This window comes from Haematobia irritans, chromosome 4, assembly GCF_050003625.1.
Source record: "Haematobia irritans isolate KBUSLIRL chromosome 4, ASM5000362v1, whole genome shotgun sequence".
NCBI lineage: Eukaryota > Metazoa > Arthropoda > Insecta > Diptera > Muscidae > Haematobia > Haematobia irritans.
In genome coordinates this window covers 91,156,213-91,175,167 of record NC_134400.1, presented here as the reverse complement: position 1 = coordinate 91,175,167, position 18,955 = coordinate 91,156,213, and the positions used below count along the sequence as shown (strand labels likewise).

General features: G+C 32.9%; 1 protein-coding gene and 1 long non-coding RNA gene across 2 annotated transcripts in view; both read right to left on the bottom strand.

The window, feature by feature from the left end:
* Positions 1-888: 888 nt before the first annotated feature.
* LOC142233388 (uncharacterized) lies at positions 889-1,471 on the bottom strand. The gene is made up of 2 exons (XR_012721399.1): positions 1,156-1,471; positions 889-1,094 (listed from the first exon to the last, which is right to left on the bottom strand). It is a non-coding gene; the product is annotated as an uncharacterized LOC142233388 (long non-coding RNA).
* A 7,710-nt stretch (positions 1,472-9,181) lies between these two features.
* The window catches only part of LOC142234680 (uncharacterized), a 36,355-nt gene continuing 26,581 nt past the window's right edge, over positions 9,182-18,955 (bottom strand). Inside the window, exon 3 of the mRNA XM_075305860.1 lies at positions 9,182-10,559. Within this exon, the coding sequence (XP_075161975.1) occupies positions 9,892-10,559 (668 nt within the window). The 3' untranslated portion in view covers positions 9,182-9,891. The remainder of the gene's footprint in view (positions 10,560-18,955) is intronic.

Genomic DNA, 18,955 nt, shown 5'->3' with positions numbered 1-18,955 from the left:
TGAAAAATATTTCCAAAGGAATTCGGTTGTGAATATCAATTGTAAGTTCTGAATACTAAATGACATTTATGAAGGTTTTTTAAGGTTGGTTGCGCGTATCGAATTCAATCAAAATTTTTAAAAAGAGAGACATTTAGTTCAGACAACTATTTGACTTGTATTACAAACAAAACTCTATAATAATAATCGTCAAATGGCAGAAGGAGCGAATTAAGTTTGTAAATAATGTAAATTGATTGACACAACTGTGATTTCATTGTACATGCAGAATTTTTATTACAACAATCAATTTTCAACCAATATGTTCCCTGTGTGTATATTCACAAACGGCTCCAGCAATATGCTCTTTCGACGTCTTGATTGTTTATTTTTATGCTTCTTTTTATTTTTCACATGTTGTTATTATATTCATTCGTATAGTGTAAGGTGCAAAATTGGACCAACTCCCAACAAACACGCGAACCTATGCCATAGGATTTATCCGACCGCTTAAGGTCCGCTTTAATAATCGCGTATATTAATCCAACAAAGTAGGGTGACAAGATAATGACGGCGTTTATATCATATAATAGGGCTGTTTTCTTTTAGCACTGGATACCCTAAGCCGTGAAGGAATAAAAGAAAACAGAGTACACAGAGAATACAGATTGGTTGTGATAATCGAATTTATTGCCAACCTCCTTTTGGCAGTTGTAGCAACTATCAGTTGGCAGTTGTGACACCCAACAAATTCGGTCGACTCAATCGAATGATGGGAAACCCAATTAATACTATATATGGAGTTGGTTGTGTCAGACGATGAAATGGGTCGTTGCTCCCTTCTTCGTTTGGTTGTATCTCCCAACTTTAAACCACCATGACCGAATTAAATAACAAAATCCCACAAAATACTGCATTTTATTTATATTTTTTAGATGATAGGAAGGTACATATACTTAAATACAATATATTAATACATTATGAAAAATGTTCACCCTTAAAACTGTACCCTCCAGCATGAATAGGATGGGGAATCGGCAGATAATGGAGCTAAATCTTTGGTACTCTCAGCATATTAGTATTTATAGATGGTGTCCGAAATGTCTATAGCCCGTCTAAAACACACAATAAATTAAGTAAAGAAATTAGTGTGGAGTTTTAAAACGACATACGAACCTATCCCCGATGGTCACTTTCTTGGGGTTTCATATATATAAGGCAGTTGTAGATATGGATTTTTTCAGAGCCGCCGTGTTAAACACAATGAAAATATACCATATGGAGGACGCACCGTAGCAGTGAGTACCCTGAGGCTATTTGTTTGCAATATAGCCAATATTGCTTTGTATTATTTTAGTTTCACAGCCAATATAGTGTACTAAGGCCAGTTTCGCACGGCGCGAGTTGTTCACGACAATATTTTATAGACAGTCCACGGATGAGCCAGATAAACTTCGAAACAAATAAGAAATGTTTCGTTTTCAGTTGTAGTTATTTGATATTAAAAAACACACTATACTTCAACGTTGATGGCATTTCAAAAATATATTCAAAGGAATTCGGCTGTGAGTACCAAACGAAAGTGCTGCCTACTAAATGACAGTTACACAGGTTTTATAAGGTTGGTTGTGCCTATCGAATTCGATCAAAATTTTTCAAAAGAGAGGCATTTAGTTTAGACAACTAATTGTCTTGTATTACAAACAACAAATGGTAGAAGGAACGAAATAACGATTGTAAATAAAGTAAAATGAATGACACAACTGCGATTTGATTGTAAATGTAGAATTTTCGTTACAATAATCGATTTTCAACCTATCTGTTTTCTGTGTGTACTTGTTTATCCAGGACATCTCCAAAAATATGCAACGCTGTCATCAGCAGTTTAAAACAATCACAGAAAAGAAGTGAAATCGTGAATTTTTAATGTATGAAATGCTAGAATAGTAATAAATATTTACTGCTGCGATTATGTATGACACTGTACCACTTTGAATCTCATGTTATTCGATAATTAGTCACAATAAATTGCTGTTGTGAATCGAAGAAGCGTGACTTTATCAAAATACAATCTGGCAACATAGGCGCGACTTGCACTGATGAGATGTTCTGGATAGCCCATACAAATGTTGTATCCAGTGCTAAAAGAAAACAGCCCTATTAATATTGAAACTGATTAGTAGAGACAAAACTTGGGGGGTTTTCACATCAAGATGTCGCTACTGAAGGTGGTTAAATCAAAGTAGAAATTAAAGATAAAAAGTTAAAAGTTACATTTGAAAGTAGATGGCACGCATGTTGCATCGAAATAATGTTATTCGTGAAAAACATCAAAAAATTTAAGCATATTTTTAGGAGTGTGCGAATTAGAGAGGTAATACTGTATATCTAAATGCATATAGTTTTACGTTCTCTGTTTCTCTATACGAAATTCTATTTTGTGGAAGAATCATATGACAAATTGAATTAAAATTCTATTTAGATTTAATATTATTGTTTTGAAATTTCATTTCCATTAATCGAATGTGCCAATTTTTTTCCATTATCCGGTTTCGATGATATTGACATTAGTCCAGTTCGGCGCTAAAAATTCCGCTTGTTTTTAAATATAAATTGATATATAACACATTTCATACTATGAAGATATCACAATGGACTGAATAGTCTAAGTGAGCCTGAATCTTAATCGGGCTGCCACTTTAACCTTACTATGAAGATAAACTAATTTTCATTTTCTTTGATTTTCTTCGACCTTTTTTATGTTATAATTTTAAATTAATGATTTTTCAAGCTCGAGGTCTTTTTTTTATTAATTTTCCGAAATATTGGGAAATTAAATAAAGTGCTAAAAAAAAAAAAGACCTCGAGCTTAAAAAATTATTAATTTATTATTATAAACTAATTTTCGTTTGAAATGTCAGATCAGAATCTAATGAACGGATTTTAATTATATTATGGAATGCAAACAATTTCTATAAAAATTATTCGTTCTCTTAGAAATTCATTGTGTGGATTATTATTTTTCGATTTCTCAATTAGAACAAAAATTCATTGACTGTAGACCGTTATAAAAGTTTTATAAAAACTGTTCTTGGCATGATTAATAGTTGGCGTGATAAATGGTAGAGGCGACTGTGCTTACATAGAAAGATATCAACATCATTTTTTTATTTTCCCCGTTTGTTGATTTTTTTCCACGCCGTTAGTTTTTCTAACCCGGCTTTTTTCTATACGCCTTTTTTCGACGCCGTCAGTTTTTCTGTATGCCTTTCATGCACATAAATTGTTATTTTCAATGCATAGTTCTAGGCGTCAATTATTTGTAGCTTATTCTGTAATGCTTCCACAATAGTTTGTCGAATATAAGTTTGTCGTTCTGTTTGTAAAACATTGAAAAGTCGGTTTCAGACCACTCATTGCTTTGGCATACGTACTTCTGTGCGCAAGATATAGTAGGTCTTGTTAGATAATTTTCGTACGGAAATCGATTCTTCGTAAATTGTTTTGTGTCATGCGTCGTTTGAATTGAGGGTTATAACATTACCGTCTCATACCGGTTTTTAAATATAGTTATACACTTGACTTGTGGATCCTCCTGGAACAGCAACTTGAAATTAGGTACATGATATTAGTACATTGTAACCATGCTAATCGCCAGTCCGGACTGTCAAGTAGTCCAGACAGCTAATTTTTTCGGTCCCTTTAGTTTTGTTTTTTTTTTTATTATTCCGGACAGTAATATTTGTTTGTTGGTGTCGTAGCAATTGACAATACCAACAAAAGGTGAGAGAGGAGGAATATCAATTTCGTCGGATCTTATAAAAAGCAAAGGAAGGCCCATTCGTAGAAAAATTGTGGGACTGATACAATTTTCATCTTTCAGCTGTTGAAGCATTTAAGACATATTTTTCGAAAACAATCATGGTTCTTATTGAAAATCAAATATATGTATATAGCATATGAATCTGGTCTATGTTGCAGATTGTTCCCAATAAAAATTGCAGATCACACCCAACTCTGGATCGGTTTACTTACACAGTTTCGAAATTGATCAAATGGCTCGGGAAGAAAATGCCCACCATTTTTCAAACCAAAATATTGAAATAAATCCTTTAAATTTGTTTGTACTGTAGTCACGTCAAAGGTCAAACTATATATCTGCTTTATTGCTTCATGAAACCTATAATTATTTATAAATATAAACCCATTGAATTCCAGAATCTATTGGAATGGAAAGGTCCTTACGCTCAACACATTATCCAGTGGGCTACGTAGCTATCACAATGGACTGAATAGTCTAAGTGAGCCTGAATCTTAATCGGGCTGCCACTTTAACCTAACCTACGTAGCTGTTATTGTCATCAACAGACAATTATTGCTATAACCATCAACGCACAAGTAACGTATACAGTTAAACAGTTATGTTAATATGGTATAGTTTTGGGCGCCCACAAGCCAATGTAAAGAAACTTTATTTAACAGAAACATTCGATTAGTTGGCCACTTTCTTAAAAATACGGAAATAGTGTAATTTCCAAAAATTTTTCAAAAAGATGGTAGGCATTACATACTAAAGGGTGATTCTTTTGAGGTTAGGATTTTCATGCATTAGTATTTGACAGATCACGTGGGATTTCAGACATGGTGTCAAAGAGAAAGATGCTCAGTATGCTTTGACATTTCATCATGAATAGACTTACTAACGAGCAACGCTTGCAAATCATTGAATTTTATTACCAAAATCAGTGTTCGGTTCGAAATGTGTTTATCGACAAATTTTGTTCAGCGATGAGGCTCATTTCTGGTTGAATGGCTACGTAAATAAGCAAAATTGCCGCATTTGGAGTGAAGAGCAACCAGAAGCCGTTCAAGAACTGCCCATGCATCCCGAAAAATGCACTGTTTGGTGTGGTTTGTACGCTGGTGGAATCATTGGACCGTATTTTTTCAAAGATGCTGTTGGACGCAACGTTACGGTGAATGGCGATCGCTATCGTTCGATGCTAACAAACTTTTTGTTGCCAAAAATGGAAGAACTGAACTTGGTTGACATGTGGTTTCAACAAGATGGCGCTACATGCCACACAGCTCGCGATTCTATGGCCATTTTGAGGGAAAACTTCGGAGAACAATTCATCTCAAGAAATGGACCGGTAAGTTGGCCACCAAGATCATGCGATTTGACGCCTTTAGACTATTTTTTGTGGGGCTACGTCAAGTCTAAAGTCTACAGAAATAAGCCAGCAACTATTCCAGCTTTGGAAGACAACATTTCCGAAGAAATTCGGGCTATTCCGGCCGAAATGCTCGAAAAAGTTGCCTAAAATTGGACTTTCCGAATGGACCACCTAAGACGCAGCCGCGGTCAACATTTAAATGAAATTATCTTCAAAAAGTAAATGTCAAGGACCAATCTAACGTTTCAAATAAAGAACCGATGAGATTTTGCAAATTTTATGCGTTTTTTTTTAAAAAAAAGTTATCAAGCTCTTAACAAATCTCCCTTTAGTAGGTCTTGTTAGATAATTTTCGTACGGAAATCGATTCTTCGTAAATTGTTTTGTGTCATGCGTCCTTTGAATTGAGGGTTATAACATTACCGTCTCATACCGGTTTTTTTTACACTTGACTTGTGGATCCTCCTGGAACAGCAACTTGAAATTAGGTACAGGATATTAGTACATTGTAACCATGGTAATCGCCAGTCCGGACTGTCAAGTAGTCCAGACAGCTAATTTTTTCGGTCCCTTTAGTTTTGTTTTTTTTTTTTTTATTATTATTCCGGACAGTAATATTTGTTTGTTGGTGTCGCAGCAAGTGACAATACCAACAAAAGGTGAGAGAGGAGGAATATCAATTTCGTCGGATCTTATAAAAAGCAAAGGAAGGCCCATTCGTAGAAAAATTGTGGGACTGATACAATTTTCATCTTTCAGCTGTTGAAGCATTTAAGACAAATTTTTCGAAAACAATCATGGTTCTTATTGAAAATCAAATATATGTATATAGCATATGAATCTGGTCTATGTTGCAGATTGTTCCCAATAAAAATTGCAGATCACACCCAACTCTGGATCGGTTTACTTACACAGTTTCGAAATTGATCAAATGGCTCGGGAAGAAAATGCCCACCATTTTTCAAACCAAAATATTGAAATAAATCCTTTAAATTTGTTTGTACTGTAGTCACGTCAAAGGTCAAACTATATATCTGCTTTATTGCTTCATGAAACCTATAATTATTTATAAATATAAACCCATTGAATTCCAGAATCTATTGGAATGGAAAGGTCCTTACGCTCAACACATTATCCAGTGGGCTACGTAGCTATCACAATGGACTGAATAGTCTAAGTGAGCCTGAATCTTAATCGGGCTGCCACTTTAACCTAACCTACGTAGCTGTTATTGTCATCAACAGACAATTATTGCTATAACCATCAACGCACAAGTAACGTATACAGTTAAACAGTTATGTTAATATGGTATAGTTTTGGGCGCCCACAAGCCAATGTAAAGAAACTTTATTTAACAGAAACATTCGATTAGTTGGCCACTTTCTTAAAAATACGGAAATAGTGTAATTTCCAAAAATTTTTCAAAAAGATGGTAGGCATTACATACTAAAGGGTGATTCTTTTGAGGTTAGGATTTTCATGCATTAGTATTTGACAGATCACGTGGGATTTCAGACATGGTGTCAAAGAGAAAGATGCTCAGTATGCTTTGACATTTCATCATGAATAGACTTACTAACGAGCAACGCTTGCAAATCATTGAATTTTATTACCAAAATTGAGGGTTATAACATTACCGTCTCATACCGGTTTTTTTTACACTTGACTTGTGGATCCTCCTGGAACAGCAACTTGAAATTAGGTACAGGATATTAGTACATTGTAACCATGGTAATCGCCAGTCCGGACTGTCAAGTAGTCCAGACAGCTAATTTTTTCGGTCCCTTTAGTTTTGTTTTTTTTTTTTATTATTATTCCGGACAGTAATATTTGTTTGTTGGTGTCGCAGCAAGTGACAATACCAACAAAAGGTGAGAGAGGAGGAATATCAATTTCGTCGGATCTTATAAAAAGCAAAGGAAGGCCCATTCGTAGAAAAATTGTGGGACTGATACAATTTTCATCTTTCAGCTGTTGAAGCATTTAAGACAAATTTTTCGAAAACAATCATGGTTCTTATTGAAAATCAAATATATGTATATAGCATATGAATCTGGTCTATGTTGCAGATTGTTCCCAATAAAAATTGCAGATCACACCCAACTCTGGATCGGTTTACTTACACAGTTTCGAAATTGATCAAATGGCTCGGGAAGAAAATGCCCACCATTTTTCAAACCAAAATATTGAAATAAATCCTTTAAATTTGTTTGTACTGTAGTCACGTCAAAGGTCAAACTATATATCTGCTTTATTGCTTCATGAAACCTATAATTATTTATAGGTCCTGAAGAAATCTGCTCTTCAGATTTCTGATAAAGGGTGTGTTTCCCAAAGAAATGAAAAAAATCAAGAATTCTTTGGAATTCACGGACAAAGCTTCTTGCTTTATTGAGATCTTCTTAAAGACTAAAAATTATAATGGCGCTTAAAATAAAGAATGCTCCTAGCATATATGTACATAGATAAATATATACGTTAAGTTTAATGAGATCAAAATGAAATTATAAGAGAAAGTTTGTACTAAAAATTCAGTAAAAGAAACAAAACAAAAGGAATTCAAATTAAACATAAAATGAGTCATGGGGACTTTAGCGGCTGTTGAACATGGCTTCAACAGGTCCCATATAAACCCATTGAATTCCGGAATCTATTGGAATGGAAAGGTCCTTACGCTCAACACATTATCCAGTGGGCTACGTAGCTATCACAATGGACTGAATAGTCTAAGTGAGCCTGAATCTTAATCGGGCTGCCACTTTAACCTAACCTACGTAGCTGTTATTGCCATCAACAGACAATTATTGCTATAACCATCAACGCACAAGTAACGTATACAGTTAAACAGTTATGTTAATATGGTATAGTTTTGGGCGCCCACAAGCCAATGTAAAGAAACTTTATTTAACAGAAACATTCGATTAGTTGGCCACTTTCTTAAAAATACGGAAATAGTGTAATTTCCAAAAATTTTTCAAAAAGATGGTAGGCATTACATACTACTATATTAAATTTTTGCTATGAATCTTCAAAATGTTTCTTATTAAATACTTATAGTCATATATAAACGAAATAGGCTGCGATTTTGGAACAAAGATTATTTTTTACTGTAAAAATAAAAAGTGTACAACGAATATTTTTTTGTGATAAAAGTTTGAAATTTTCGAAGAAATTCAAAAAACTCTAACAAAAGAAAAACGTTTTCTAAAAGTTGTTTTCGCTTCGTGTATGGACTAACAATTTAGAAGAAAATGTTAAGTTTTAATATAGTTATACATTGGCACCTTTTACCTTTAGCTTTCATTTTGGATAGGGAGGCCAGATTTTGAAGAGGCAAAAAGAGCACATACGAAAAGAATAGAGCAAACTTTTTCAAATAAAAGAAAAACATTTAATTCCAATTTATTGAAATATAATTCATTTAAACATATTAAAAAGATTCATACCATAAACATAAAATAACCCACTTTCAACTCAAGCTAATTTTCTTACAATACTTTGTAAGTCATTTTTTTGTGTTTTTGTGAAAAACGTTATTGAAGAAGTTTGTTTAAATTTAGAACAGAGTACAAAGTGAAGAAGCAACATCTTCTACGACTCTGATATATAAAGTAAAACACTATTTAGTTAGAAGATAACAGCTAGGAAAATCTATTAGTGCGATATTTACGTATTTTCAGTTTACTTTTACCATTTATTGAATCGCGTTTGATTAATATTTGTTGTGATGCAAAAAAAAAGAGCACTTTTGCGTGCTCTTTTGACCTGTCTTGTTTTAAGAGCACATGTGCTCTTTAAAAGAGAACGTCTGGCATCCCCAATTTTGGATGACAGCCTATAGTAAAACTTTATACGCAATCTATGGTGGACGGTATATAAGATTCGGACTTGCCGAACATTCGGTCGTATAACCCAGTTTTTATTGAAAACAATTTGTTCAGTTTTACAAATAATTTATTTTCTTAAAAAATAGAAATAAATTACATTAGAATTATAATAAATACAGGAAATATATACAAGTGACAATAACAGCTACTAAGATTAATAAATAATTTATATTCTACTAAATAAAAGCACTCTTATAAATATGATTCACTGTACACACAAAGAAGAAGAAATTGCCTCCGGAACGAAATTTGTTATAAAGTATTTTTAAAATGAAAATATTTCATAATTTATGACTAGCAATACAATGATTTTCACTAATCTTTGTTATTTGAAGTTCTGGTTTGCATCAGAAAAAAGCTCTTCTTTATTTCAAACGATTTTTTTTTTGTGGTCAAACCAAATTACTTTTGGTTATAAAGTATTTTATTCAAGTGCAAATACACCCGAATTTATGACAAGCGAGGTGAGACAATCGTAGTCTCTTAAACATTTTTTATTGGCTTTTAAATAAATACAAAAAGAAATATTCGTTTGTTTAAAATTTCGTTCCCCAAAATAGAAACTCTCCCTTCAGTGCATAATGTGATCCACTCGAATGGCATTAATCAGAGTGCTTATATGACTCAAAATTTACAGAATTACACACAAAAACTAGTACTTTCCTCCGAAGGTATTTTTCAGACCAATGTAGTTCCACTTATTTGAAGTTGATAAAATGACTGCAACAGTTTGTGAAAACAGTCGTTATATTGGTCTCAAACGAGTTTTATTTCTCCTACAAAAAAGCAGAATTTCTTTGATCTAAATTTTACTTTGAAATAATTTTTGGGGCTTGGGATACTCCGCACTAAAACATTCGATGATTAGATGGAATATTAGAGCCTATATTCGTTTGCACTGTTGCTGGTACAGCCTGTGTTGCATCAACACTCAAATCATTTTGATCAGATGATATCAGTGTTTCATATCCTCCATAAGAGTCACTTCGTTTCCATCCATTAGACGGCGGTGCACCATAAGTGGAAAATGCTTCAACTTTCGGTTGTCCCTGGGAGCCATGAATATGTAAATGTATTTCCTTAGAGGGTTGTTCTGCAACGGATGGTTGTGCTTGTGAATGGGAAGGATGATCTTGAGGAGGTGCATATTTATGTTCAACCACAGGTGCTGAGGACCAACTAGATGATGCCGAGGGAGGACTCCAAGACCAACTGGGAGGAGCAGCATATTCGAAATGATGAGGATGACCTGGAGGGCTCCAACTATAACTTGGTGGTGCCGAATAACCCATTGGCAAGAGACTTGATTTAAGGGTAAAGAATTTACCCAGCAATGCCAATGCATTCATCACCAAGAGAACTTTAATAAGGAATAACGTTTTCATTGCAATCGCTACCAAGAATGCAACCATGGCTGTAAGAATTCCAAATTTGAAGATAATCGGTATGAGAGCCATTTGTAAACGACGAATTTTTCCAAATGTACGTCCTTCCACTTGGCCTTTGGAACGTTCATCTGTAATGAGAACAATACCAAAGGGAAACAAATACATTATTTTTAAATTGTCAGTTAATACAAAAAGAAATTATACAATATTAGTTGAAGTCATGCACCCTCAAAAAAATCGCTTCTGTAACATATACTCCCAAAAATATTTTGCTTCAAGCATATAAATTTTTGGGTATTGCCCAAACATTTATATGTTTGATTTCTTCCAATATATAATATGTTTGAAAGCATATTGGTCTAAACAATATAATATGTTTGGGTAGTCTAAGTTCCAAACATTTTGTATTTTTCCATCCAAATTCAATAATGTTGTCTTCCAAAAAACGATATGTTATTATGTGAACATATAATATGTTTGGAGGCATTTTGGACCCAAAAATATTATATGCTGAGAAGAATTTTCTCCCAAAGAATATTGTGCTCAATTTTTTTTTCTGCCTAATTGTATATTGTCTCACATTTTTTTCACTTCCATGAGTTTTTTTAGTTCTTAGCACCTTTTTCTGTAATACAAACATTGTAGAAGAAATTATAAAATTTTATAATTTTTTTTTTCAATTTTACCTTTTGCCGGATGGGGATTCGAACAGCGGACCACACAGTTTGTAAGCCAGCACACTAACCACTGGGCTACGTAGCTGTTATGGTCATCAAGCGATAATTATCGTTATAAGTTATATTTATATAGCATAGCTTGCGGCGCCCACGAGCCGATGCAAACATAACATTGTTTAACAACATAACATTGTTAAACATACATTTGTTGGCAGCGTGGAGCAGTGGTTGGTCGTCCGCCTTGCGTGACAGGGGTCCTGGGTTCGATCCCTGCTTCGACCAACACCATTTTTGTTTTAATATATTTTTTAACATATATTCCAGATTCGTTCGGAAGTTCCCGAAAAGGTGTTCAGCATTACATACTATTATATTAAATTTTTACTTCGAAATTGTAAAGTGTGTTTTATAAAAGACTTAAAGTCAGAAAAGAAAAATGCTTGATATAAACGAAATGGACTGAGTTCAAATCAAATATTATTTTTTTATTCCAAAAATAAAAATTGTGTAACAAATAAAAGTTTTTGTATACAAGTTTAAAATTTTCGAAGAAATTCAAAAACTCTTACAAAAGAAGAACTTGAATTCGAGTATATAAAAATATTTTTCCATCGAATCCTAAGGTTAACGACAACCATTCAAAAGCACATTATATTTAAATTCTAAACAGTAATTTTACAACAGCACATAAATTTATTTTGGTGTGAACAATTGTTTGCTAGCATGTAACACCGTTAATTTAGAAATACAAATAAATATGAATTTTTATTAACGAATAATTTTGTACTTAATTTAATTCTTAAGGCCGGTATAAATTTGTATTATCGCGTTAAAATGGCCATGTTTACCCTTTTACTTTTCTTTAATAATTTCCTTTAAAGAAAATAAACTTATTCAATTGTTGCTTTGGATCTTTCCCCACCATGTTATAATACAATTTAACGGAAAAAGTTGTAATGTTATTTTGGTTTTGCCGCTAAAATGAGAAATAATTTTAGCGGCAAAACTCGAACTCAATGCCCGCTTTTATCCGTCAACTCCTCTTGGACTACTCATTAATAAAGAGGAACTAATCTTTGTTTTTATAGATCTTACTGTTTAATTTTTCACTGTTTCGCCCTGCTTTCATTTTACTTTCCCAACTCTAAAAAGAGTGCACTGAAAAAATATTGTCGTGAGGCCAAAGAGTTCATGTCCTTAAAATAAGAATACAACTTTTGCTTAGCTTAGAAGACGTATTTCTCTAATATAAAGTTTTTTCCATGTTCAAAGGTCGATACTTTCAATGAAGTCGTGTTGTCGTTATAATTAAGTGATTTGACTTAAAAATGGGTATCATAACATGAAAGAACAAATTTTTGGATTAAGGTGAACTTGACTTTAATAATTCTTTAAAATTAATGAAACTTTAAATTTGTTGCATTTTTGCATCTTGACTACAAGGCAAAAATCATTAAAAAATAGGATATGTTTTTCAATACTTTATTTTAAATACATTTTTTACTTGAAACATAGCATAATTTCTACTGGAAGTCTTGTTTTTAGCGGACATTTTATAGCATATGAAAAAAGCTGAAAAAGCGAAAATTTGAAATGTGCTTCGTAGAGTCAAGTACACAAAACCCCATTTAAAAGAGAATTGTGTCTTAAAAGCATCCTTACTTGTATTCTCCGCTTCTTTGGTTCGGAATCAATACCAAAATTGTTAAAGTGGAGACACAATCTTTGGAACCGGAAATGCTTTTTGTTCAGTGTATAGTACCCTTTCGTTAGTTTTTATGAAGATCCCTTTAATTACTTTTGTTTGAATATTTTGACTTACTCGTCCTACGTTCCGATTTGTTTTGACGAAACAAAAAAATTGTGCCCGTAATGCGAAAATGATAAACAAAACTCATGCTCTTTTTTTTCAAATATATTTATCTTGGTTCCGAATGAATTTTCTCTCCGAATACTCATTTTAATATTTTACTTAAGCATATACAATTTTTGGCGAAGTCTTATATCACAACATATATATATGTTTACTCATAATATGTAAATTTACACTTGTTTATATTCACACGTAGTATTTTTCCTATATTTAATGAAATTTTCTTTGTGTATATATATATATTTGTAATGCGCCAATTGGTTACTTTCATTATTTTACTTCCAGCATACACTTTGTCTCTCTTTGTAAACACATATATGTTTATGGACTATTTCTAAATTAATATATGTTTGAATCCAAGCATATTATATTTACAAACATTTTATGTCCCAAACATAATATGTTCTAACATATTAACATATATTTCCCAAACATATTATGCTAGTTTATGAACATTATATGTTTGCACTCAAAAATATTGTGTTTAAAAATTTGAGTTCCAAACATATAATGTTTATACCCAAACATTTGAAAAACAGTCTTTTTCGTCAAATGAAGCAGAAACTCAAACGTGAGGAGATGGTTCTTAGTAAATATGAGCAAAAAAAAAAAAAAAATAACAAATAAAAAATCGAATCCATAATAATAGTAAAAATAAACCGGAAGATCTCTTTTAAAGAGTAGGGCCAGGAGAAGTCCCCTTACTGGCAATAAACGAAGTATTCCGTTGATGTTCTTTATGTTCCAAACAAATCAGAATCCCGAACCTATTTCGGAAAATGAATTACCCTCTGTCAATTTCACGTGCAAATACCCAAAAATTAAGTATCTAGTTCTCATTTGGGAGCCATCCTCGGAAAAAACAATTTTCAAAAAATCGGCCACTGAGAAGGTGTCACTATTCAACCAGATATCGAAAAATAACGTACGCTTTATTCACTCCCCCCCCCCCAATTTCAAGTAAATCGGAGAAATTTAGATTTTGCTTTATTATTTTAAAGAGGGACGTCCTTTTTCCGATCAAATGTCTCAAAATAAAGTAGGGGGACCATCTTAATCTTCCATGAAAATTTCATGGAATCGGAAAAAATAAGCCCAATTTTCTAAAATTCGAGTATAGGGGAGTTCCCCTTTCATTAAATAAGGTTTATTTTAATCTACCTGTGTGCGCTCAACCACCTATTTAGAAATAGAATAGCTTATCTCTATGCGTTTTCTCTGCGTTGATGATGTTATAACTAGAGGTGTGCGCGTGACACGAAATTATCGTGACACGTCGTGAATAAAATCTGAAGCAACTCTCGTGAATGTGCGTGAATGGGACTAAAACAAATATGGCGTGCGTGAGTGCGTAAAATCGGTTCGTGAATGTGCGTGAACAAAATTTCTGCAAAATCACGCTCACGAAAAAAATCAAGATTTAATTCTTACTTGTATGTTAACTGAAATTGATTTAGCTGTCGAACTATATTTTATTTATGAATTTTGTTACCCTTGCTCATTCCCGATGGGAAAATGTCGTGAGTCTCGTGAATTTGTCGTGAGTCATGTGAATTGTCGTGAATCGTGCGTGAGTCTGTAAAAGTACTTCGTGCGTGAGCGTGCGTGAAAAGTATATACTTTTTGTGATGAACGTTTATTCTTCTCCACAATGTAAAAACAATTTCATAAAGACTAACTCAAAAAACAATCTTATCTGGCTAATTGCATTTTCCCTCACATCTTTCTCACTGGCACGAGGTTTTTTTAGTTCTTTGCATCTTTTTCTGTAATACAAACAATGTAGAAGAAATTAATCGAATTTATAAATTTGTTAAATTTTTTACATATATTTCAGATATGTTCGGAAGATTTCGAAAAGATGTTCAACATTATATATTACTATATTACATTTTTACTATGAAACTGTAAACTGTGTCCACCATAGGATGGGGGGTATATTAACTTTGTCATTCCGTTTATAACACATCGAAATATTGCTCTAAGACCCCATAAAGTATATATATATTCTGGGTCGTGGTGAAATTCTGAGTCGATCTCCGTCCGTCTGTTGAAATCACGCTAACATCCGAACGAAACAAGCTATCGACTTGAAATGGTATTGCAAATGGGCCATATCGGTCCACTTTTACGTATAACCCCCATATAAACGGACCCCCAGATTTGGCTTGCGGAGCCTATAAGAGTAGCATATTTCATCCGATCCGTTTGAAATTTGGTACGTGGTGTTAGTATATGGTCTCTAACAAACATGCCAAAATTGGTCCATATCGGTCAATAATTATATATAGCCCCCATATAAACCGATCCCCCGATTTGGTTTTGCGGACCCTCTAAGAGAAGCAAATTTCATCCGATCCGGCTGAAATTTGGTGTATGGTATTAGTATATGGTCTCTAACAACCATGCAAAAATTGGTTCATATCGGTCCATAATTATATATAGCCCCCATATAAACCTGAAATTGCTGAAATTTGCAACGTGGTGTTAATATGTGGCTGCTAATAACCATGCCAAATTTGGTCCATATCGGTCTATAGTTATATATAGCCGATCCCCAATCACACAAAAATTGGTCCATATCGGTTCATAATCATGGTTGCCACTCGAGCCAAAAAAAAAATCTACCAAAATTTTATTTCTATAGAAAATTTGTTCACAATGTTATTCCTATAGAAAATTTTGTCAAACTTTATTTCTATAGAAAAAGTTGGCAAAATTCTATTTCTATAGAAATTGTTGTCAATTTTGTCAAAATTTTATTTCTATAAAAATTTTAGTCAAAATTTTTTTAGTTTAATATATACTACCCAGCAATAAAAAGAGCTTCCAAAAAAGTAGTTTGGATCCCCAATCTGTGATCCGGAAGTAGTGCAAACTTGGATCATCTCCAATGAATTTTACATGGGCTTGTCATAGGACGGAAGTACTCCCTTTTTGGATCCTTTGCATTGCTTTAGAAATTGTGCCCTGGAAGTTAATTTGAATGAAGAAATTTAAAAAGCGAAATTTTTTTTCAACAAATTTCACTTTTTTTCATCAATATGTTTTATTACACAATTATTTTCTTATTATCTAATTTTTACAATTTGAAAAACTTTTTCGCTCCGACCAGGGGATGAACCTGTGTTTGCTGGCACCATAACAAAACGCCTTAGCACACTCATCCACAAAAGCCATTGAACATAAGCGTCGAAAGGTCAATTCAAATGTTTGTGATATGATCGTAATACGACACAAAGGAATAACATTCTAATTGCTTCTCGAGATGTTCTTTATTAGTATGAACAAAAAAATAAGAAACGCAGGTTCAAATCTCACCAGCGGCAATTTTTTTTATCAAATATTTTTCTAAAAAATTATTTTTTTATATCATGCATCGTTTTTATTTTTTATTTTCGGCATATATTTTCATATAAATATATTTTTTCCATTAAAAATCAACAAAAAAATTAAAAATTCTCGTAATTTGCAAAACCTTCTCAAAAGAACTTCCATGGAAGCGAAAAAGTCAAGCGGCACAGGTTCAAATCCCAGCGGGGATGAATTTTTTTTATTATTATTTTTTTTACTTTTTTTATTAATTTCTATTTTTTTAGTTTTTTATTAGTTTTCTATTTTTTTGTAGAAATTAATTTTACAAAATTTGCACTTAAAATAGCCTAATTGCGTTCTTTCTAATACTTGTCCACAAGGACTGCATCGGAAGTAGAAAAAAATCATTGGGGGATCCCAAGATGCGCTTTAGAAGAAATGTTTGTTCACTTGTCCAAAAGAACTGCGTCGGAAGTGGAAAAAATTATTGGCGGATCCCACGATGTGCTTTAGAAGAAATGTTTGTGGACTTGTCCAAAAGGACTGCATCGGAAGTTGAAAAAACTCGATGGGGGATTCTGGGATGGGCTTTAAAAGAAATGTTTGTGGAACAACTTCCAATTTTTTTTTGCTGGGTACATATGGGCTACCCTGCAATTTAGAAGACGGTGTTAGGAAGTTTTAAGATACCTTGCCATCGACAAGTGTTACCGAAACCCAAGTAATTCGATTGTGGATGACAGTCTTCAGTAGAAGTTTCTACGCAATCCATGGTGGAGGGTACATAAGCTTCGGCTTGGCCGAACTTACGGCCGTATATACTTATTTTTTTATTTGCGTGTACAAACTGTATAGTCTTTTCAGTCTGGCCGAAAGGTAAAATTTATAACATCGAATTTTTGTTTCCACAGTGTACTGAGAACTAACTAGATCAAGAGGAAGTGAGAAAGATATGAAAAAAGATGCAATTAGCCACAAAATTCCAAAAAGCAAATGGTAATCAATGGTTCTTTGTCTAAAATTTCATTTCGGAGGAAAGAATTATTTTTTTGTTTAGTTTAATAAACCCAAAATCGAGTTAAAGAGAAATTTGTTTTATTTTCTGATAAATAATTAAGTTCAATTTTCTCCACTTGAAACATTTACAAGCTCTTAAAAAATCAAGTCAATTTATGAAGAAGATTTCGTACTTTTTGATAAATAATGAACCACAACTTTCACACAATATTTTTCATCGCACAGTGAGCCAAATCTCAAAAAATTGAAACTAGTTCATAATTTTTACAATGGCCATATGACCTAGGATTTACACTGAAAGAAGAGTTTTCTTTTCAGAGGAACGGAATTTTATACAAAAAATGTTTCCATAAAGGCAACTAAAAATATTAGTAACAATCATTGCAACATCTACCATAAATTTGGGTTCATTTGCTCTAAAAGAAAATACTTTATAATAAAAGGGAATTTCGTTTGTCTAAAATTTCGTTTCGGAGGAAAGTATTTTTTTGGATGTAGAATGTGGTTCGGTTGTTCAAATAGTGAACTTTTTGCTTTGTTAAGATTTACAGTGACTCACACGTCTAACCGGACGCTACCAACGTTAGGTTTAATTTTATCAAATCTCTGTGAATATAGATTTATGGGTAAAATGATACATAAAAATAAAGGAATTTTGGCTTAGTATTCTATTATAAAGCAAAAAGTAACAAAACGGCCACTCTTAATATATAAATTTAAAAAATGTAACAAAACATATGAAATTCATTCCGCACGTCTAACCGGATTATTCAAAAAGTGTATTATTATTAATATTTTGTCGCATATCCTTTAGCAGATATTACAGCTTGTAGCCTCTTTGGTATTGAAGACACAAGTTTTTTGCAAATTTGAGGTTCCATATTGATACATGCTTCCAAAATAGATGACTTGAGCTCCTGCCAAACGTGCTCGATAATATTGAAATTGTGTATAATAATAATAAATTATCTCTATTTTTCACATATATATCATAAATTTTAATTTGAAGTTGCACGCGTCCGGTTAGACGTGTGTGTCACTGTATATACACGGATGAAAAAGACTGTTTTTCATATGTTTGGCTATAAACATTATATGTTTGGAAAACAAATTTTTAAACACATTATTTTTGAGTGCAAGCATATAATGTTCATAAACTAGCATAACATGTTTGGGACATATATGTTAATATGTTAGAACATATTATGTTTGGGACATAAAATGTTTGTAAATATAATATGCTTGGATGCAAACATATATTAATTTAGAAATAGCCTATAAACATATATGTGTTTAGTAGCTTGGAGCGCTATTTAACAGGGCGTGATATTGAATTAAGTTGGTGGTTGTTGCTTGTTATTACAAAATTAACATTTTATTTTTCCTTGGGCAATTGATCAGCTACTTCTTTGATCCTTACAAACTGTGTGGTCCGCTGTTCGAATCCCCGTCCGGCAAAAGGTAAAATTAAAATCATAAAATTGAATAATTTCTTCTAAAATGTTTGTATTACAGAAAAAGGTGCTAATAACTAAAAAATCTCGTGGAAGTGAGAAAGATGTGGGGGAATATACAATTAGGCAGAAACAAAATTTTGAGCATTCAGTTCGAAAACCTATGTTGTTAGCACCTATATTACCTG